The sequence below is a fragment of the Medicago sativa genome, chromosome 2 (genome assembly GCF_051527215.1).
Source record: "Medicago sativa cultivar Bolivia chromosome 2, Bolivia_mono, whole genome shotgun sequence".
Taxonomy (NCBI): domain Eukaryota; kingdom Viridiplantae; phylum Streptophyta; class Magnoliopsida; order Fabales; family Fabaceae; genus Medicago; species Medicago sativa.
Window position 1 is genome coordinate 27,248,920 of NC_140750.1, and position 22,535 is coordinate 27,271,454.

The 22,535-nt window shown below is 33.8% G+C and overlaps 2 protein-coding genes across 4 annotated transcripts; both read left to right on the plus strand.

The window, feature by feature from the left end:
• Window positions 1-1,018: 1,018 nt before the first annotated feature.
• LOC146945916 (uncharacterized) lies at window positions 1,019-6,883 on the plus strand. The gene is made up of 13 exons (XM_085744197.1): window positions 1,019-1,540; window positions 2,234-2,408; window positions 2,503-2,586; window positions 2,867-3,108; window positions 3,201-3,444; window positions 3,700-3,779; window positions 4,097-4,181; window positions 4,412-4,543; window positions 4,641-4,754; window positions 4,884-4,931; window positions 5,317-5,401; window positions 6,169-6,213; window positions 6,293-6,883. The coding sequence occupies exons 1-13, from the start codon at window positions 1,338-1,340 to the stop codon at window positions 6,319-6,321; spliced, it is 1,566 nt and encodes a 521-aa protein (XP_085600323.1). The 5' UTR covers window positions 1,019-1,337; the 3' UTR covers window positions 6,322-6,883.
• A 1,746-nt stretch (window positions 6,884-8,629) lies between these two features.
• On the plus strand, window positions 8,630-17,539 carry LOC146945917 (TMV resistance protein N-like). Of its 3 annotated transcripts, XM_085744191.1 has the most exons (12): window positions 8,638-8,809; window positions 9,344-10,677; window positions 11,224-12,331; window positions 12,554-12,826; window positions 12,920-14,085; window positions 14,505-14,589; window positions 15,330-15,464; window positions 15,711-15,938; window positions 16,245-16,427; window positions 16,713-16,939; window positions 17,124-17,169; window positions 17,269-17,539. In XM_085744191.1, exons 2-12 carry the CDS (start codon window positions 10,196-10,198, stop codon window positions 17,362-17,364), a joined length of 4,029 nt encoding a protein of 1,342 aa, XP_085600317.1. In that variant the 5' UTR covers window positions 8,638-8,809; window positions 9,344-10,195; the 3' UTR covers window positions 17,365-17,539. The 3 variants fall into 3 exon arrangements, 2 of the variants coding, with proteins under 2 accessions (XP_085600317.1, XP_085600318.1); XR_015026549.1 differs by having other exon boundaries at window positions 8,630-10,677; window positions 16,245-16,407; XM_085744192.1 differs by lacking the exons at window positions 8,638-8,809; window positions 9,344-10,677 and having other exon boundaries at window positions 12,191-12,328; window positions 12,552-12,826.
• Window positions 17,540-22,535: the final 4,996 nt, after the last annotated feature.

Consider the following 22,535-nt stretch of genomic DNA (forward strand, 5'->3'; position numbering starts at 1 on the left):
GGTTGAGCGGGTTGTGGGTTTTTGGATGGGTTTAGAGCATCTACAACGAGCAAAATTCTTAAATTAGACTCACTAATTATCTATCAATAACTTTATATTATTACATATCAATTTTTTAATATTAAAATAATGTGAATCCCATTTAAAAATGAGTGTCTTAAGTGAGACTCTCAGTCCTCTAGGATCCCAAAATAATTTCTCCCCAACACCCTGAGAAAATATAATAAACGGTACAATATCGTGTAAGTATATGATGTCAATTTACTCTTCTAATGTCACTTTGTGATGAAATGAAAAAAATAATGACAAGGAGGATTCGATTTACTCCTAATAATGTCATCAGGTGAGACATACTTTACGAATTTAGGGTAAATTATCGCTGATGATAACTAGGATTCGATTCTTAAACGAATGAGATTAATATCATATGTTGAATGAAGGAGATGAACAAGTTTATTAATAACTTTGTAAAACTATTTATAATTTTTCTTTCTCATATAAAATAAATTACATTTTTTAATCTTTGTAAAATGATTCTATAAAAAAAAAATTGTAAAATGATTAAAACACCTTATAATTTTGTAACCAAAAAAAAACACCTTATAATTTGAGTTAAAAAATTATTTTGGTTAATACAGCATGTGGAAATGAACCAAAACACCACAAAAACTTAAATGAAGCTAATCTGTGGTTAAACTCAATATTTGGAACAATGTCATTAATCAATAATATGATTATCAATTTATCATAGATAAGAAAATACTGGATTTAACCACAAATTAAGAGAGTCTATGTTTAATTAGTGCCTCCATTATCCAAAAATAAAGCTTATGTCTAAAAACAGAACAAGTAGTACATGATTTTTGTCTGTGATGTTTTTTCCTATTTTTCTTGATGGTAATGGAAGCATCAAAGTTATTCTTAACATCTCAGCTTCAAGATAGTAGTATATATTTTCAATAAATATTTTCCACGCCAAAAAATAAAACAGATGAAAAGAAAAAACCAGCCAAATTAATTTTTTTAACAAGTCAAAGAAATAGAAAGTGTATTAATTAGTTTATGGTACGTATGTTCCTTGAAAAAGGTGAAAGAATTCAATCCCATGTTGTTTATGACCTTGGATTCATCGACATTAAAAACCGTAGGATTGTGTTCCAAGCAACAAGGACAAAACCAACCATCATTCAACACTTGTCTCACATAGCTCCTAACCCTTCATATGTGTATGTTTTTTTTAGAAGGGTCACGTTCTTCTCTTGTTTTTTTGTCACAATCATTTCAAATTAAGGAAGAGAAAAGAGAGAAAAGAGGAAGAAGGGGTTTTGGATTTTGGTATGGAGAATAATCACATGGTGAAGGAGGAAATGGTAGATGGAGAAGAAGTGGTGGAACATGATGAGATTAGTCCCATTGGTGATGGAGAAGATGATGAAGATGTTGTTTCCACCTTGACCATGGAAAGAGTTGCTGCTGCTAAGAAATTCATTGAGAGTCATTATAAGTCTCAGATGAAACACATTCAAGAACGCAAAGAAAGGTAAAAAAACACCATGCATAGATTTTTCTTTTGTTATGATTTTTTTTGTCTTGGTTAAGATCTGTTTGTTTCACTTTGCATGTTGTTGATGGCTTCTTAATTCTTTATCTTTCTTCTTATTTGAAATTATGTATTTTTTCGTTATGTAATCATGTTATTGGTGCGAAGTATCACCTGGCTAGCAACCTCTCCTAACCGTGTTTTTTTTCACCCACATTGATCGAACCCGAAATATTGTTTAAGAGATCTGAGCCTATTTTCACTCGAACCAACGTAATGTTGGTGTGAAATGAGTATTTGTTAATGTGAATTTGCTTATTCTAATACATTAATTGGTGTATATTGTGGAAGCTTTGGATTTTTGTTAAATGTGTTTTAGGGTGTTATAGGTAGGTACATGCTTAATGAAGCATTTTGGTTACAACTTACAAGTAATGATTAAGGGTATAATAGGAAAAAGTAACATTTTGGTTGCAACTTACAACTTGTAGAACGGTATAGAACATGAGACAATTTCTTTTTTGGCAAAATGACTTATAATATGGGAGAGATGACGTGAAGCTTTATTCTTCCAAAATCCATAAGAGATTATTTTCTTTTATTTACAATGGTAATAAAAATGCATTCAAAGATAGGACTTGACATTTATTTGGTCATCTTGTTTTGCTTTTCATGGGACTTAATTATTTTCAGGCGTTCGGTGCTACAAAAGGAACTAGAATTGTCACATGTACCAGAAGAAGAACAGATCAATTTACTGAAGGATTTAGAGAGCAAGGAGACGGAGTATATGCGGTTAAAAAGACATAAAATATGTGTTGATGATTTTGATCTTCTAACCATTATTGGCAGGGGAGCCTTTGGTGAGGTACAGATATTCATATATTTCCTCTGGATTCCCATTTTCTTCTTCTTCTTATATGGTGAAATTGTGCGATATCTGATACCAAGTGATTTCACAGGTAAGACTTTGTCGCGAGAAGAAATCCGGTAATATATATGCCATGAAAAAGTTGAAAAAGTCTGAAATGCTCAGCAGGGGACAGGTGAGTTTTTCATATTTTCATTAACAATATGATGTTTGTTCTTTCCCTCATGGTTCTACATTGCGGTCACGGTCTATGAACCTTGATTTCGCAGCAAAATTTGGGAAAATGTAGCTGATGCAGCCGCAATTGCAATTGTGATGCCACTGCAAAGACCTCAAAAATCTTTATATTGAGGCGGAAATTGCATTTGCGGACTGCAATGTAGAACTATACAATCTGAAAGAAATGTACTTGCCATTGGGAATGTAAATTTCATTGAGTTTTCTTTCCATCTTAGGTTGAGCATGTTAGAGCTGAAAGGAATGTACTTGCAGAAGTTGCCAATGACTGCATTGTGAAACTTTATTACTCATTTCAAGATCCTGAATTCTTATATCTTATAATGGAATATTTACCTGGTGGTGATATAATGACTTTGTTGATGAGGGAAGAAACTTTGACAGAAAGTGTGGCTAGGTTTTACATTGCTCAAACCGTTTTGGCCATAGAGTCTATTCATAAACACAATTACATTCATCGGTTGGTATTATTACATTTTGAAATCTACTCTCTAATTTTTATAAACCATATTTTGCAGTTATAAGTTTCTTCACATTTCCTCGTTTCCTCAGGGATATAAAGCCTGACAACCTTCTCTTAGACATAAATGGTCATATGAAATTGTCGGATTTCGGTCTTTGCAAACCACTTGAAGTCTCAAATCTATCACCTATAAGTGAAAAGGAAATATTGGATGATGATAACTTGAATGATACAATGGACGTTGATGGAAATTACCCGCATAGCAGAAATGGTAGGCGTTGGAAAAGTCCTCTCGAACAACTTCAACATTGGCAAATGAATAGGAGGAAGTTGGTAAGTGCTTTATGATTTTGTATTTCTTATTTAGTATTTCTTTTCTGTTTCACATCTTTTCTGGTGGAATCATTTCAGTACAGCTTGTGCTTCTCAACTTGTGTTCCTTCTTTTTCAATTAGTATATGGTTTTTTTTTTTTTTTTTTGCTTATAAAAGGAACAAGTCCAGATTGATAGCATTTTATCACTTCAAACATGTTTTAATTTGCTCACATGAAAATCCTTCTCCAGCTTGTCTATTCATTTCATGGCAGGCATTTTCCACTGTTGGAACTCCAGATTATATTGCTCCGGAAGTGTTACTGAAAAAGGGTTATGGCGTGGAGTGCGACTGGTTTGTTGATATTCTTTTTCATTTGCTAGAGTTGCATTTATTTATTTACTTACTGTTGTAGTAGTTTTCCCATTTTGACGTGATGTGATACTTTCATATATTCAGTTGTTAAGAGTAGTAAAAAAAATATCTTCGTTCTAAGTTATTGTTTATTTCTTAAAAGTTAAAACACTTCGAAGGAAACAAATTCTATCCAGTTTTAAGAATTCCTCATTATGAGTTCAGGATCATACAATTCCTTATTATTCCTCATTAAGAATTCCTTTTTGAAATGAAATATCTTCCTTGTTTCCAACATGTGTTCTGACTTGCTGCAGGTGGTCTCTTGGCGCTATAATGTATGAAATGCTTGTCGGTTATCCTCCATTTTACTCTGATGATCCTGTAACAACATGCAGAAAGGTTTTAAACTTCTTACTTTATTCTTCTCTCCTTAAGCACTTCTTTTCAGCCTTATTATGAATGTATCTTATACATAATGATTCTCAATAGGCTTGACCAAAAAATGAAATTTTCATTATGCAGGACTAATTCTCTTGTAAAATTCATAATTTCCTATTTTTTCTAGTAGCACTGACCGTAACGGTTAAATTTATGTTGTACTCATTTTGCCTGGTGACGAGTGTCTACAGATTGTGCACTGGAAAAACCACTTAAAATTTCCGGAGGAGGCAAGATTGACACCTGAAGCGAAAGATCTGATGTACAGGTTGCTTTCTGGTGTTCCACATAGGCTTGGAACCAGAGGAGCAAAAGAAATTAAAGTGTGTAAGATGTGGTTTTATTTCTCTCTTTTCCACCTTACTATGGATTAGTATTAAATCACGTTATTCCCTGACGACGTTGATCGTTAATTGTCAGGATCATCCTTGGTTTAGGGATGTAGTATGGGAAAGGCTCTATGAAACTGAGGCAGCATTTAAACCACGAGTCGTAGGGGAACTTGACACTCAGAATTTTATGAAATTCGATGAGGTATAAGATGGATTATATGAAATTTTATGATACTTGACACTACAGATTGTGCATGGATTTTGATATCTTTTGCTTTGACTTGGTTCGATTACGTCAAAATTGTGATATTCATTGTAATTGTCTTAATAGGTTGAACAACCAATGCCAGCTCGATCTGGATCCGGACCCATCAGAAAGGTAAAACTCTATTTACTTGCATGAAGATTAAGATTTTTCAGGAAAAAATAGTCAATCATCTTCTCTTACCTATTCGCTTTTTTGCATCATTCTATTCGGATTGCAAATTTCATTTCCACTAGGATATCTAAACAATTATAATAGCTGCATGAATGAGTATGTCTCAGTGGAACTTACACATAACATTAATCATCATACAAATCTATAATCATTGACTTTATGCATCTTTCTATTGATTCATAAGTATCTATTTTTTTCCTCCACTGTTGAATTCACCAGTTCTAGTTATTTACCCTGATACAAAATTTCCAGGTTAAATATAAGTTGATTGATTTTGTAGTACATATAACAACTCTTGTGTTTCTTGTATGCGTTTTGTCTACAGATGCTCTTAACTCCTCAAGATCTCAGTTTTGTTGGCTATACATATAAGAATTTTGCTGCTGTCAAGGGGAAGCGTCATTCTATTGGTAAGTACTTTCACATAAAAGCACAATATGTTACTATTCCTTTATTTACGAACACATATTATGAATCTATAATGCTGTATTTCAACTTTTGATCGCCAATTTCCATTTTCTTTTTGTACATGAGATCAGTTTAATGTTACTTGCGACGGAAAATGCTGAAATTTATGAGGGATATTGCACAAAAATGTCACGAGTATGTCGTGATATTTTTAACCTTTACCCTTTGTGTTTTCCATCAATTCAGTGACTTAATAGGTTAATTGTTTTTGTACACTTTTCGTAAATCTTTCTTTTGTTCTAAATAGCACCTCACATTTTCTAAAAGTAACTTTTAGATGTGCATCATGCTCAAGAGACTTGAATAGAAAAGTAGTGTGTGCACATGTAACCATGAGAATGATTGCGTGATGATTGGTGAAATCCAACTTGCAAGGACTTAATACAATTTGAGTTTAATTTGTTTCCTTGACCTTTGAGAATGATTGATTCTTATAAGTAATAAAAGAAAACCAAGTTTTAGTTAAGAGTAGATTCTTTATCCTTTAGATTGTACAATGCAGATTCAATCTCTGGTTGTGAATTTGTAATGATTTTAAGTACTAAGTTACAAGTTAGGCTCATCGCTAAATGTTACAGCAAAAACAAGACTTTCCATCTATATAATTTCTTTGCATTATAAAACATATATCTTGATATTTCAGTTAAAACATTTCTTTATCCTTTATAACTAATGATATCCTACCACTTTTTTTTTGGACTTGATACAGAAAAGGGAAGCCTGTCACCACGATCATCAGTCGATTCCACACACAGTAATTAAACCTTTTTCAACTTTGATAACTACTTATGTTTATTCAGTTATGCGATTCTAACCAACCAGTTTTGTTCTAGGTGATTCTGTAATAAACTATTCCACCTGATACTCAATGGACATCACCAAAGCATAGGTGGTTGCACCCTATGGTGCTTGTGAAGAGTGACCTAACCTTATTGTAATGTACATTATGACCTTTTCGTGTTGCAAATAGATGGAGATTCACCTTCTTCGATGATGGTGTCTTTACGCCTTAATTTCAGTGCTAACGGACGTCTATCATGCAGAACCTAGTGTACAGAGATTGATATCTATATATGTACCACTAGAGGAAGGTTCACACGTTGTGATATATATTTTGAAGCCATGTTGAATGTTTGTAAATTAGAAGATGCCCAGGTTGGCAAATTAGAAGAAAAATGTGCCATCACTTTGTGGCAACTTCTTACCCTTTTTCCTCAATTCTCTCTCTTGTTTTTTTAACCCCTTTTGTTATGCCTTGTCTTCAAGCTCCTATTGTACTTCCATCATAATAGCAAATAACTTTTTACTGCTATCAATTTAGATGAAGTTCAAGTTGTTGTGACTTGTGACATTTGTAATGTTGACATAATGAAAAAAATGGTATCAAATATCAATGGAAACTTTGTTATGATTCTGATATGTCATTCATTGGATACATGGAATTATTTTTACTAGAGGTAAACCTGTTCATTGTGCATGTGCTTATTATGTAGTTTTTATATTCCAGGGCCACTTGGATGAACAGATTTGGTTAGGTGCCAATGAACAAAATTGGAAGGTTGTTTTAATAGATCATTAATAGATAAAATGTAAATAGAATAGGCGTCATAAATTACAAAGAGTAACTATATGAAATTTGTGCTAGAATATATATGATATGTCCGGTGAGGAACTGATGGAGGCAACAGTGGCGGAAAGTGTCCTGGTACGGTGGCAATGAGTCTTCACGGTGGAACGAAAGGTGCCTGCAGATACGTTAGCACACCAACGCTCAAATCAGTGTAGAAAATGAGATGGAATGTGTGAAAAGTGTGGGAAAAGTGAATCAAACCTTGGGGTGAAACTAAGTTACCCTTATATAGGCGTGTATGAGAATAACCGTCTCTGTGAAGTGCGGCGTTTCATCAGGAGGCTGTTGGGAGTACGGTATTTGATGCAAGGGGGCGTGCTTAGGTGGGGTGGCGTGCACCAAAGTTAGAGTGTTTTCCCAAGTGACGCGTGTTGGTCCGACGTGTTACTTGTCTACGTGTCAGCGTTGGATTGGATTTCTAGCGGGTTCAGAACAATATATAGAGATAGTCAGGATCTGTTGACAACAAGTGTCACCAAATCCTAAGGGTTGTTTCAATTTAATTTAAAGGTTTCAATTTATTCATTTCACAATGTCACGTGACACTTTCATCATTCTTTTTACACTCTCTTTCCCCTTTTCTTTTGGAAATCCACCACCGTCAAAATAAAAGAATATATAAAGAATGATGAATAATTGAGTGTAATTGTCGATTTTAATGTTCAATACAACATTAATTATTTATTTGTCCAAATTACCATTAACTACTTATTAAAGGGAGAAATAACCCTAGAGAGTTTAGACGAGATCACACGGGGTCTCTTCTAACATAACCAAGGTCCTGTGTTCGAATACAGCCTTGGGCATGTAACAACGTTAAAAATCTTAGGGAGAGTTTGTTGCCCATTTGAGTCCCACAAGGCTCCATTCTCAGGGAGAGTTTGCCGCTCATTTAGGTCTCACAAGGCTCGACAGACTAGTCTCTGCAAGAGAGAAATAGATTGAATAGGATGGTAAATGATTAAATGTAATATAGGTAAAAAGGAAGTATAATAATTTAAAAAACTGTAGTGTAGTGTTAATTGATGAGTAAACAACTAAATTGGTCCCTATCTTTTTAAGTCACTCTCAAATTGGTCCTCAACTCTATTAATATTTCAAAATAGTCATTGTTTTTGTCAAAAGTTTTTCAATTAAGTCTCTCGTCATGTGACAAAACATATAGAAAATGATCTAATTGAGAAACTTTTGACAATTATAAGAACTGTTTTGAAAAATTAACAAAGTCGGAAACTAATTTGAGAATGACATACAAAGACAAGAACCAGATTGGTGGTTTACTGGGTAGCACTTTGATGCCATTAATGACACCGTGCCATTAAATCTAGGCCATTAATGGCACCAAGATAGATGTGTTATGTGGCCCAGATGCAATGACAATGTGTTTGTGTGGTCCAGATTTAATGGCACGGTGCTATTAATGGCACCAAAGTGCTACCCTGGTTTACTAAGCGATCATGTTGAGAGAATTATTTTAAGAAGGGTATTTGTGTCTTTTCATCATGCATGTATTTAAGGCAAGCATCTCACATTTCTACCATTTCCTTCATCTCTCGGCCATGAATTGAATTTGTCAGATTCAGCAGCAAGTGAGAATGCATGCGTGATTCATTGATTCTGTGTGGCTTGGATTGGATTGGTGTTTAGGAACAAGAATTGAACTTTGGGTATAGGAGAATTGAAGCTTAAGCTGTTAAAGAGACCAGATTTATCTATCAATGTGAGTTCCTTTTAGTTTAGAATCCACCTTGGATAGTTGTATAGCTGTGATGTTAGAAAACTACTAATTTAGATAGGAATTTAGCCTGATAGCCAGATGAATGTTTCGGGACTACTCACCCTGGGTATTCCGTAAAATCAACCTAGATAAGTTGTTTGTTACACGCTAACTTTTATAAATAATTGAATATGATGAAATTCCAGAACAATTAACCTAGACAGATAACAGACAGTTAGCAATCCTAGATTCTCCTAGATCACTATCACCCTAGGATAGGTTGAACTCACTGAGACCTTATGTCTCATCCCATTCCCCCAGATTATTAGTTGTCATGTAGTATGTACTCGGACATAGTTTATATATATACTTTGTGACATTTTATGAGACTGTATGTGAGATATTTCGTTCGGTTGAAAATGTATGTTGTAATTTTAATGTATTGTACTAAGTTTCATCTAAATATTCTCTCCGGCCAACCGTCTGTCACTTGTGTTTGTTCTCTTTTGCCGTCTTTGTTTTTGACATCCATGACAGTTATGGAGCTCCGATTGAGATTTAAGGAGGTCGTTTTCCGGTAGGGTGGCTGGATCCGCGGCGATCAGTCATTCACTCCTTCCCTCTTGATTGAGATGGGGTTGAAGAAAAATGAAAAAAGATTGTTTTGTTTTGGGTTTGATATTGAAAATCTTGTTGCTGGTTATGTGCTTGTGTTTTGGGAGGATGCAGGAGACGAGGAGGGAGGCCGGAATGAAATGGAGAAGAAGTGGTAGATCTAGGACGGGAGGACAGGATAGTCGTCGGCGTCGTTGCCGGAAATGGAATAGTTATAAGACGTTGTCATCACTGAAAATGGAAGAGGCAGAAGACGGCATCGGAAATGGAATAGGAAGAGGCGGGGAACGACGTCATCACCGGAAACATCGCTGGCAACGGAAGCGCGGTGGGTTGGCGACGCTGGTTGTTTTGATCTGTACAAATCATAAAGCCAAGAGAAAAAGAAACTTGACCAAAAAAAAAAAAAACTTGCAGAATTTTTTTTACTTTTCCTTTTTTTTTTTGTGAGCTGGCATGTATTGATTATTTTAGATAAATTTGAGCCACATGTAAGGGTGTAGAATTCCAAGTCAATATGAGTACATTTCTGACTATATGGTTGTCACTACCCTTAGAGAAGACTTGGCTGCTAAATGCCAAGCCAATGCCTCACTCCCTTCTCAGCATTTTCTACCAACACATGATCAGTTCATTCAACTATCAACCTTTTTTCTTCTGTAAAATATAATATGATATAATGTACTGATATACAAACAAACACAAAATTAAGAAACATCAAAAGCAACACTCAGACTCAGACAAATCAGTTTTCCTCAATTCTTGCATCATATCATGACACAACCTTCACTGTCTGTCTCTTCTAGCTTCACCTATGATGTTTTCATCAGTTTTAGAGGCATAGATACCCGCAACACTTTCACTGGTAACCTCTACAATTCTCTTGATCAAAAAGGTATTCACACTTTCATTGATGAACAAGAAATTCAAAAAGGAGAAAAGATCACACCATCGCTTCTTCAAGCAATACAACAATCTAGGATTTTCATTGTTGTTTTCTCTAACAACTATGCTTCCTCTACTTTTTGTTTGAATGAACTTGTCGCGATCCTTGAGTGTTCCAACACACAAGGACGCTTGCTTTTGCCAGTTTTTTATGATGTCGATCCATCTCAAGTTCGCCACCAAAGTGGTGCTTATGGTGAAGCTTTGAGAAAACATGAAAAGAGGTTTTGTGATGATAAGGATAAGGTGCAAAAATGGAGAGATGCTTTATGTCAAGCTGCTAATGTTTCTGGCTGGCATTTCCAACATGGGTACAGTATTTTATAATCTCATACCATACTTTTATGCATTTATTTTAATTACGGTTCTTTTAATTGTCTAATTGTTTTTATATAGATGATTTTACAATTCAAAAAAATCTCAGATACAATTTTAGATGAAGGGAACATAGCAAGTATATAGGCAATCTCAGATACTTTTATGTTCAGTTTTTCATAAGTTCACTTGTACTTCACAAATTGATTTCTGAGTAATGCTTGATAAGGGACTAATTTGACTGATATTTGAGACTTTTAAGAACCAAATTGATACTTTTTATTTCTTTGGAACCAAATAGGTCTTGGTGTTTTTTCTCAATGACCAGTTTAGACCTTTACTTAATAAAATGATGAATATGTGAAATTGTGAAACCAAAATAACAGATTTGTGATAAGTTGACACATTATGTGACCAACCAAAGTAACAGAAGATGCAAATTCTAAAGATCTAATTGTATTTTACCTGTCCTGTAATTGATTTTGACTAAGAATCGATTCAGTGCTGCTGTTTCAAATCATTCATACTTCTGTGATGTGTAGGTCACAATCAGAATACAAATTTATTGGAAATATCGTTGAGGAAGTCACTAAAAAGATCAATCGCACTCCTTTACATGTTGCTGATAACCCAATTGCGCTAGAGTCTCCAGTGTTAGAAGTAGCATCTCTTCTAGGGATCGGATCTGATGAGGGAGCCAACATGGTTGGCATTTATGGAACTGGCGGTGTAGGAAAATCAACATTGGCTCGTGCTGTGTATAATAACCAAATTTCTGATCAATTTGATGGTGTGTGTTTTCTAGCTGATATAAGAGAAAATGCAATTAATCATGGTCTTGTGCAACTGCAAGAAACACTGCTTTCTGAAATACTTTGTGAGAAGGATATTAAAGTGGGTAATGTTAACAGAGGAATTTCAATCATAAAAAGAAGGCTCCAAAGAAAAAAGGTACTTTTGGTTCTTGATGATGTTGACAAAGCGAAGCAGATACAAGTACTTGCAGGTGGACATGATTGGTTTGGCTTTGGCAGCAAGATCATAGTCACTACAAGAGACAAACATTTGTTGGCCATTCATGAGATTCTGAATTTATATGAGGTTAAACAGTTAAATCATGAAAAATCTCTTGAATTGTTTAGTTGGCATGCCTTTAGAAACAGAAAAATGGATCCATGTTACAGTGATATTTCAAACCGAGCAGTTTCTTATGCTCGTGGCCTTCCATTAGCTTTGGAGGTGATAGGTTCTCATTTGTTTGGCAAAAGATTAGATGTGTGGAAATCTGCATTAGATAAATATGAAAGAATTCTTCATGAAGATATTCATGAAGTTCTTAAAGTTAGCTATGATGATTTGGATGAAGATGACAAGGGTATTTTTCTTGACATTGCTTGTTTCTACAATTCTTATGAAATGAGCTATGCCAAAGAAATGTTATACCTACATGGTTTTAGTGCTGAAAATGGCATTCAAGTGCTGACTGACAAATCCCTCATAAAAATTGATGGCAATGGTTGTGTAAGAATGCATGACTTAGTTCAAGACATGGGCAGAGAAATCGTGAGGCAGGAATCAACTTTGGAGCCTGGAAAACGCAGCAGATTATGGTCTGATGACGATATAATTCATGTTTTGGAAGAAAATACGGTATGTGCGAACCTCAAAACAGATATGTCGTTCTTCTGATTGACAACTACTAAATTTCTAGATTCTTATTTATCCATTCTCAATTACAAATGTTTAATGAAACTTATATTAATAAGTAAAGGATATTACTATTTAGAATTTGTAATTTCTTGAAAAAAAATATGTAGATGATGATACTCCTAAACTTTACATTCTGATGAAATAATGATTTGGAATTGAAAGGGCACTGATACAGTTGAAGTCATAATCATCGACTTTTACAATGACAAAGAAGTGCACTGGAGTGGAGAAGCCTTCAAGAAGATGAAAAAACTGAAAATTCTTATAATTAGAAGTGCACGCTTTTCTATAGGTCCTCAAAAACTACCAAATAGTTTGAGAGTTTTAGACTGGAGTGGATATTCATCACAATCTTTGCCAGGTGATTTCAATCCTAAGGAGCTTATGATACTTAGCCTACATGAAAGTTGCCTTATATCGTTCAAATCGCTCAAGGTATGTATGTTTTTAACACGTTTGATTGGTCTTAAACTATAATGTGTGTGTCCAGTAAAAATCTCATAATTTCATTGTTTTAAACTTTTGTAGGTGTTTGAGTCCTTGAGCTTTCTGGATTTTGAAGGATGCAAGTTATTAACTATGCTACCTAGCTTATCAGGACTAGTAAATTTGGGGTCACTGTGTCTTGACGACTGCACTAATTTAATCACGATTCATAAGTCGGTTGGTTTTCTCAATAAACTCGTGTTGTTGAGCGCTCAAAGATGCAATCAGCTAAAACTTATGGTGCCCAACATCAATCTGCCATCTCTAGAGACTCTAGATATGAGGGGTTGCTCGTGTCTCAAGAACTTCCCTGAAGTATTGGGCGTAATGGAGAATATAAGAGATGTTTATTTAGACCAGACTTCCATAGATAAGTTGCCATTTTCAATTAGAAATCTTGTTGGCCTCCGGCAATTGTTCTTGAGGGAATGCATGAGCCTAACTCAGCTACCAGATAGTATTCGTACATTGCCTAAACTTGAGATAATAACGGCTTATGGTTATAGAGGATTTCAATTGTTTGAGGATAAAGAAAAAGTGGGATCAGAAGTGTTTCCAAAACCCATGCTTGTTTGTAAAGAAAAAACCGCAGAATCCCTTGATATGTCCTCTTTTAACATATGCCCCAATAATTTCATAGAAGTATTTAGCACTTCATTTCTTGATAATATTGATGCTGATTTCATAAGCGAAGGGATTCTTGAAGGGAGAGGAAATTGGTATCTACATAAAAGCAACAAATCATCCTTATGTTTTTGGTTTGAAAATAAATTCCCTAGGATAGCTTTGTGTTGTGCAATAGAACCTCCTGTGTGTAAAGACAATATGTTGTTGGATTTCAAGTTAAGTGTTCTCATCAATGGCACCAAGCAATTCACTTCTTCATGCAACTACATATTTTCTACTGAAAAAATAACTGAACAAGTTCTTATGTGTGATTTAGTGTGCAAAGTGGAAAGATCATATTTAGAGCATGAATGGAATCAAGTAGATATTTTATATGAATGTAAATACCTTATGCCACGTGTCTCTAAAAGGATAATGCGTACCCATGACATGACCACAACAAGAAATCCAAGTTGGTCATTCATTTATGCCTATGATGCTAACAAAGTTCCTGTCAAATTTCTGTCTGAGTTTGTGGAATGGGAAGAGAAGCACAGAAGAAATATAGCATATTTTTGGCTTTCTTCAGTACGTTACGCAAGGTTTGTTTGAGAATTCAAAAATAGTTATTAAGCAATTGATCCTTGTTTAGCTATAAAAAAAAAATATTGCATTTTTTAGTCTCTTTAAAATTTTCTGTCAGCATTTTGAGTATGTTAAAAGAAAATATCACGAGGTTAAAAGGTGCAATTTTGTTTGTAGGAACTAAAAATGAATTTATGAATATTTATATAGACATTTACTGAATTCATCCATTGAAAAATAACTGGATTTTGAAATGCTTTAGCTTATTTATTTTATTTTTTGGAAACATTTGTATTAAGTATTGAAATCGACTTGAAATTGACAGGAGTGTTATATATTTGCTGCTAATTTACACTCATCTAAAATTACTAAGGAGTAAATTAATTGTTTGTTTTTGTATGTTTGGTTTTTTTAAGTAATTGAAATTTATTTGTAGGACTCAAAGTGGTACTTTTAAAGAAGGGAACTTGCTTGTTAATTTACACTCATCTATAATTGTTTCTCAGAGTGAAGTTGAAACTGTAACATATCTCTCTCTCTCTCTCTCTCTCTCAACTTTTATCTTGCAATTGTTTATTTTGTTTCTTTTGAATTACATATCCAACATGGTTTTTTCATTTATTTTTTTTGTTTTGGATTTGGTTGTCTGTGACAAGGGGTTACCTGATTTTTCTGAAGTTACCATTTTTATAAGGTTTCAAAACCAAAATAGAGGACTGTTTGTTATATAAAAAAAATGGAATATTGGTAAAATCCTTATAGTAAGATAAACATATTGAGTATTATATTTGGATTCAGAAAAGGTACAGAGAGAGAGAAGTGGGGTTGATTTTGCTTTTTTTTTTTTGATCAACATTGATTTTGCACATTGAGTCTACTTTCTCTAGCTTTTGATAATATTTTTCATGAATTAATAATAAATAAATAGATCTGAGATTCTTTCCATTTCCATTTAATCAAAAAAAATCTTAATATTGCGAGCTGCATAAGATTTTAATCACAATTGCTCATATGACTGACTGCATTTTTTTCTTTCAACTTTTCAATGAATTTAAATAACTTAATTAGAAGCTTGCCATAAAAATTTCATATTTTATAAAGTTATCATCAGTTGCAGCATACAGATACAGCCATATGGTGGTTTTTGGTACAATAATGTTGTGCAGGTTTGAGTCTAGGACTTGGTCACTATAACTTTAAGAGCAGATTGTTGAATTCTGATAAATTTGGTATTTGAGTTTAATATTTGTGCTATTTTCAGCAACCACCATTCAAGACAATTGACAAAGAGATAAGTTTGGCAGAGATTAATACAATCAAAGTGATTGGAAAAGGAAATAGAGGGATAGTCCAATTGGTGCAACACAAATGGACTAATCAGTTTTTTGCATTGAAGGTATATATATACTTGCTACTATATAAATCCTTGCATATACTCAAATTCTATGAAGCACGTAAACTTACTCGGATTAGGCCTGTGTGTCCGACACCGACATAACATCGACACATATGATTACACTGAATTATGTAGTTTTCTTAAATTATTAGCGGTGTTGGCGTCAGTGTCAGTGTCAATGTCATTTCTGGTGTCAAATTTCACTTTATTCGTTCTTTTTACTTACAATGTATTTCTTACAATCAGGAAATTCAAATAAGTCTTGAGGAGGAGGCAACATGCACGCAGATAGCAAAAGAGCTAAAAATCAATTATTCAGCACTATGTCCTTATGTTGTTGTTTGTTACCTATCAATCTATGATTATGGCACCATATCAATCATCTTAGAGTACATGGATGGAGGGTCCTTAGAGGATCTTCTCAACAAAGTTAAAACAATTCCAGAACCATTTCTTGCTGCTATTTGTAAGCAGGTAAGGAACAAACAATAAGCAAGTAAATAGTCAAGTTGGTCCTTAAAATTGTGCGGTTGTATATTATCCCTTATATTATCAACTTAATGTAGTTCTAGTACTTAAAGATACCAACGGATGGACAGATTCGATTAGAAGTTTTAAACTTCAGAGGTTGTTTTGGAATATCAATAATGCGAGAGACTAGATTGATAGTCTTACAATTTCAAGGACCAATTTGAAGTAGTTCAGCTTTAAACCTATAACGCATTTTCTGAATACCTAACTGGATTGTCTCTTTCTTGTTTTCTTGGTTCTACAATGTAGGTACTAAAGGGTTTGATGTATCTTCACCATGAGAAACACATTATTCATAGGGACTTGAAACCTTCTAATATACTGATAAATCATAGAGGGGAGGTGAAAATTACTGATTTTGTTGTAAGTGCAATCATGGAATCTACATCTGGTCAAGCAAATACTTTCAATGGTACTTACAACTATATGTCTGTGAGTAAAATATTGCGAGTTATTTATCATTTTCTTCTACCCAACTATGGTCCTGTCTGGAAAAACAACTTAATCAAGCACTTATAGCATACATGTTTATCATATAAGTGCTTATGTATAAATTATTTCAATAACAAAAGATAAAATATAGTCAAACTGTTTTTATATATGTTATAAGTTGTTTTCATAAGTTATTCGAAAGAGTCAAAGAAGTTAATCCAGACAGGACTATATGTGATACCATATTCCTGAATACAATTTATATCCATCGTGCTCATTTTACAGCCAGAAAGAATCAAAGCAAGCGATAGCTACAACTACAAAAGTGATATATGGAGCTTAGGACTGATGTTGCTCAAGTGTGCTACTGGGAAGTTTCCATATACACCACCGGATAATAGTGAAGAATGGGAAAATTTGTTTCTGCTTATTGAAGCAATTGTTGAAAAACCTTCACCTAGTGCTCCACCTGATGAATGTTCTCCCGAATTTTGCTCATTTATCTCAGCATGGTAAACATTAACTATATACTTCAGTATCTAAATTGTTCAGTCTCAAGAATATTTGTGATATCTTATATAGTTTCGAGGAACGAACCTTCATCTATGTTTAACCAAATTTATTCAGCTATTATGTAATAAATTTTATGTTGATTTGATGAGGCTTCTGATCTTCTATCAATCTTCTTTGTGTCAGTTTACAGAAAAATCCGAGGGACAGACCATCAACTCGAAACCTATTGGTATGCATACATCTTATTATCGATATGAACATGTCTTGTAAAATAGACTAATTAGTAAATACTAGTTCTTACAGTGTATTTATTTTATCTAAATTTCAGAGGCATCCTTTTGTCAACATGTATGATGACTTGCATGTGGATCTTTCAGAATATTTCTCCAATGCAGGGTCTACACTTGCAACCATATCAAACTAAGTATGTTCCAATTATGGACTTTATTCAATCTAAGGGTAAAAGGTTATTCTAATTTGAATGTAGTTCACTATATGAACAAAATGAGGCAGTGGTTTGTAAGTGTAAACTGAAAACACAACAGATGATCATGTTTTGATGATCCGAAATGATATGACCGAATTCTTATTTTCTATTATGTTGCTTGAGATTGAAATATTCTTCAAAAGCCAGTATCACCCATTTAAAGACATTACTTAAACTACAAGTAATTGTGGGACGTGCTAATTTTCTACCTTCAATTTGAAATACCATTATGTTGCAGTAAAATATTATTGAATATTGTAACAGCGCCTTATGTTTTCGTTAATGGTGTAATACTTGACAACTGATATACTGTTAATAACTTCAAAATAAATGTAATTCTTGTTAATCAAACTATTGAATGATAAATATTTATTATATCATTCAGGATTCCTAGATATGTTCCCGGAGGAATTACCGATGCCTCTTGAGTGAGTAGTAGAGTTTGCTATCGTTTTGGTTCCGAGAGCGGGACCCACTTATAAGACCCCCTATGGAAAGGTATAGCAAGTGCATTGAACGAAAACTCATCAAATTTAACAAGAAATAGTTAAGAATCAAATAATTCTTATTGTCATATGCGTCAAAAGCATATGACGTTACAGATGGACTTCAGATATTGGCAGGAGTACTAAACTCAAACTTTATCACCACTATTGAGAATCATCACCTTAATTATAGACTAATATTAAAAGGAAAATGTTAACGAGTGCCCCCGGGCACTCTTTAAGGCCTTTAAAAAGAAACTTTTTTTGAAAATATGTGTAATCAATGCATCGGAAATAGAAATATTTGACTTTTTTATTAAATAATTTCTTCTTTTAGTATGCTTAAAGAGTGCCCCGGGGCACTCGTTAACAATACCCATATTAAAATGGTTCACAATTTAAACTTTCCTCGTGATGTTATTTCTACTTCAATATCGAGCTAAAAAAATGAAAAGAATTTAAATTAACTATATTATTTTTATTATAAGATCTTATTAATTTATTTTTTTCTCTTATTTTACCTACGAATTATACTATGTACACTATTCACCTATATACACTTCTATGCAATCATGAAAATGAATAACAATCGATAGTGAATAAAGATAATTTGTTAATTTTGATCCATGCTCTTGTGTATGGAAAAAAAAAATCGGTTGAAAAAGTAGAACCTCACTAGTGTGGGCGGCCACAAGTTTTTTAAAAGAGATTAGTCACTTTTTTTTTTAAAGGGAAGATTGATTAGTCAGTCTTAAATGGTGATGGATACTTCATACCGATATCATCATATCCAAAAAATATTCTTTTTTTTTATGAACACATTTTATATTTTGATACGACATATTATGAATCTAGAATGCTGAAATTTATGAAAAGTATTGCACGAAAATGTCATGAATATAGAGATAAACAATGTGGCGTGATATTTTTAACCTTTACCCTTCATGTTTTCCATCAATGCAGTGACTTAATAGGTTAATTATTTTTGCACACTTTTCGTATCTCTTTCTTTCGTTCTAAATAGCACCACACATCTTCTATAAAAGTAACCTTTTAGATATGCATCATGCTCGAGACTTGAATAGAAAAGTAGTGTCTGCGCATGCAACCATGTCGGCCTTAAGTTCTTTTGAAAACTTGGTGATTGGTGAAATCCAACTTGCAAGGACTTAATAAAAGTTGAGTTTAATTTGTTTCCTTATGACCTCTGAAAATTATTGTTTCTTACAAGTATATTTTTTTTTTTTAATTTTTTTTTTTGATAAAAAAGAGGGCCTAAGCCCAAAAGAAAAAAGAAACTACACGAAAATCAACCGAGGGATGCTAAATCCAGCAACATCAGCTGATAACAAATGACTAATTTGAGTCGGACATGACTCATAACAAATCAAAGTAGAACCCAAACTGCAACCTAATTTTGCAAGAGCATCAGCACACAAGTATATTTTGATCATCCAAAGCTATACTTAACATGATGTTATTGTTTGTTCCCCCGATGTATAGCTGTCCTTCATTGTCAGTTAATGTCATCAAATTGGTCCTTACGTAGACGAAATTGATGGCATTGTTCGACATATATGAGTCCATCTGATGTAGCCTATAATGGTGTGGACTAACGTGATCCTGATACATTTGTGTAGACTAGAATGCATATTCACTACATGCACACTTGTGTTATATCAGTCTTTGCTTTTAGATTCTGTAAAATTTTGTTTTGCTTTAGACTCTGAAGAATAAGGAAATTTGTTTTTAGTCCATGTTTTCGGTATAGTCTTCCAAATATCTGTTTGTGTTGGAATTTGTCCTTATATGGTTCATAACTTAGGTACTAAAATCATTAAGGTCCACATATTACAAGACTACAATCAACGTGAACAAATATCACATGAACTAAAATTAAAATTACAAAGACCAAAAACAAATTTGAATATGTATTAGGACTAAAAAAACAAATTACAATGACTAAAAGTGAAATTGATATATTTATAAGGAAAGCGATATCAAACCCTATCACGATATTTAAACACTTGCTGGATATATTAGTTAATACCTTTCTTTATCCTTTATAGCTAATGATATCCACACACAGTAATAAATCCTTTTTCAACTTTGATAGCTACTTATATGTTTATTCAGTTATGTGATTCTAACCAACCAGTTTTGTTCTAGGTGATTCTGTAATAAACTATTCCACCTGATACTCAATGAATATCACCAAAGCATAGGTGGTTGCACCCTATGGTGCTTGTGAAGAGTGACCTAACCTTATTTTAATGTACATTATGACCTTCGATGATGGTGTCTTTATGCCTTAATTTCAGTGCTAACGGACATATATCATGCAGAATCTAGTGTACAGGGGATTGATATCTATGTATGTACCACTTGAGGAATGGTTCACTTGTTGTGATATATATTTTGAAGCCTTGTTGAATGTTTGTAAACTAGAAGATGCCCAGGTTGGCAAATTAGAAGAAAAATGTGTCATCACTTGTGGCAACTTCTGACCCTTTTTCCTCAATTCTCTGTTTTTTTTTAAACTCCTTTTGTTATGCCTTGTCTTCAAGTTGCAACATAACAGCAAATAACTTTTTACTGCTATGAATTTAGATGAAGTTCAAGTTGTTGTGACTTGTGACATTTGTAATGTTGACATAATGAAAAAATTGATATCAAATATCAATGGAAACTTTGTTATGATTCTGATATGCATTCATTAGTTACTTGAAATTATTTTCACTAGAGGTAAACCTACTCATTGTTCATGTGCTGATGAAAATATTTGGTATTAAGTAGCTTTGATGCAATCAAAAAAAAAAAAAATTGGAGGCATAAATTTATAAGGACTAGATACTTGTAATGTTGCTCATTGGTATTAACTAGATACTAATCTGAGTGCTGCTAACTATGAAGGCAGAAATTTAAAAATAACTTGGATATTCTCATGTGTGTTTTCATATTCCTGGTTTACTTGGATGAACAAATTTGATTAGGTGTCAATGAACAAAATTGGGAGGTTGTTTTAATTGATCATTATAAAAAGATATATTATAGAGCAAATTACATTCACATCCTCTAAAGTTTTATTAAATGAAACCTGATCCGATTGGAGCTAAGAGGATGGTTGAGCTGCTTGGATCCGCCGTCTGTCTGGTTCAATTGAGTTGTGGAGATGTAATGGCTTTGGTGAGGTTGATCGTTAGCCCCCCAGTGAGAGGAAAAGGGTTGTGTACAAACATACACTACAGCGCCCAAGTCAGTGAGTGGTTCAAGAGGAGAGATCACAGGTTTAGGGTAAGAAGTGTCATACCTGTCCCAAGGCTAAAACATAGGTAAAAAGAGGGGCTAGGTAGGGTTTGATTGGAAAATCTTATCCAGGAAATCGTACCTATTGGTATGGACATGGGTAATCCTCGGCCTTGGGAAGCTGCTTCGGCCTGTGTGGTTGTGGTCAACCCCTTGACCTCATGTGTAACCCTCGGCCCGCACCGTAATCTGGTAGATTTTAGGGCGTGCCCATTGTATGGTGTCTCATGTTCAATGGACTTGAGTCAGAACCGAGTAGAGCCGGATTGAGCTTTAGGCTAGTCCGGAACAAAACCCACTCCCCCTCTAGTTTGAAAAAACATTCACCTCCTTTATTTGCTCCATGATTAATGCACTTTTCCCCTTTTAACATTAAAAGTAATAGCCAATTTAATATTTATATATGAAACTCTATCAAACTTGTGCATTGTAGGGGTTAGAGTCTAGTTAAATGGAATTGGTGGTCGGTTTTCGATAAACAAGAAATCATATGTTGTGTGATTTAGATCGGTGAGAAGACAAATGGTTCCGTTGTTGTTCTTTTAGACTTTGTTCTAAAGCAGATGGAGCATAAAAAATGAGGGTGCACCATGAAGCAAAACTCGTGTAAGGCAAATCATTGGATTAATCGAAACAGACAATTAAGATTTGATGTCAAACTAAAGTATTCCGATTAGAAAAAATATAGTTGATTTTTAGTTTTAGGGAGAAATTTTTAAGTTTTCGTATATACACACTTAAAAATCGTGATTAATGCTTGACAAAAAAAAATTGTGATTAATTATATTTTGTAAATTCTTATTGAATTTTGATATCTTATTATATTCATTAATCATCTTCTAAAAATACTCCCTTAGTTGTTATTTAATTGTATTTGAAAGTTCAATGAAACATCGATCATTGATTAGTTGAAAGTTCTCAGAAAAGTATGTAGTTGGTCCTACATTAAGTAGGTCTACTATCTACTAACAATATATAAAAATTGATGTACAACAAAATTTCATAATGGTCCTGGTTAAAACTCATGATCTCTAGGACGTTGTCGTCATTGAAAATGGAAGAGGCAGAAGACGGAATCAGAAACGAAATAGGAAGAGGTAGGGAACGACGTCGTCACGGAAACATCGCCGGCAATGGAAGCGCGGTGGGGCGGCTACGCTGGTTGTTTGGATCTGTACAAGTCATAAAGCCAAGATAAAAAGAAACTTGCAGAATTTTTTTTTATTTTCCCTTTTTTTTGTGAGCTGCCATGTATTGATTATTTTAGATTAATTTGAGCCACATGTAAGGGTGTAGAATTCCAAGTCAATAAGAGTA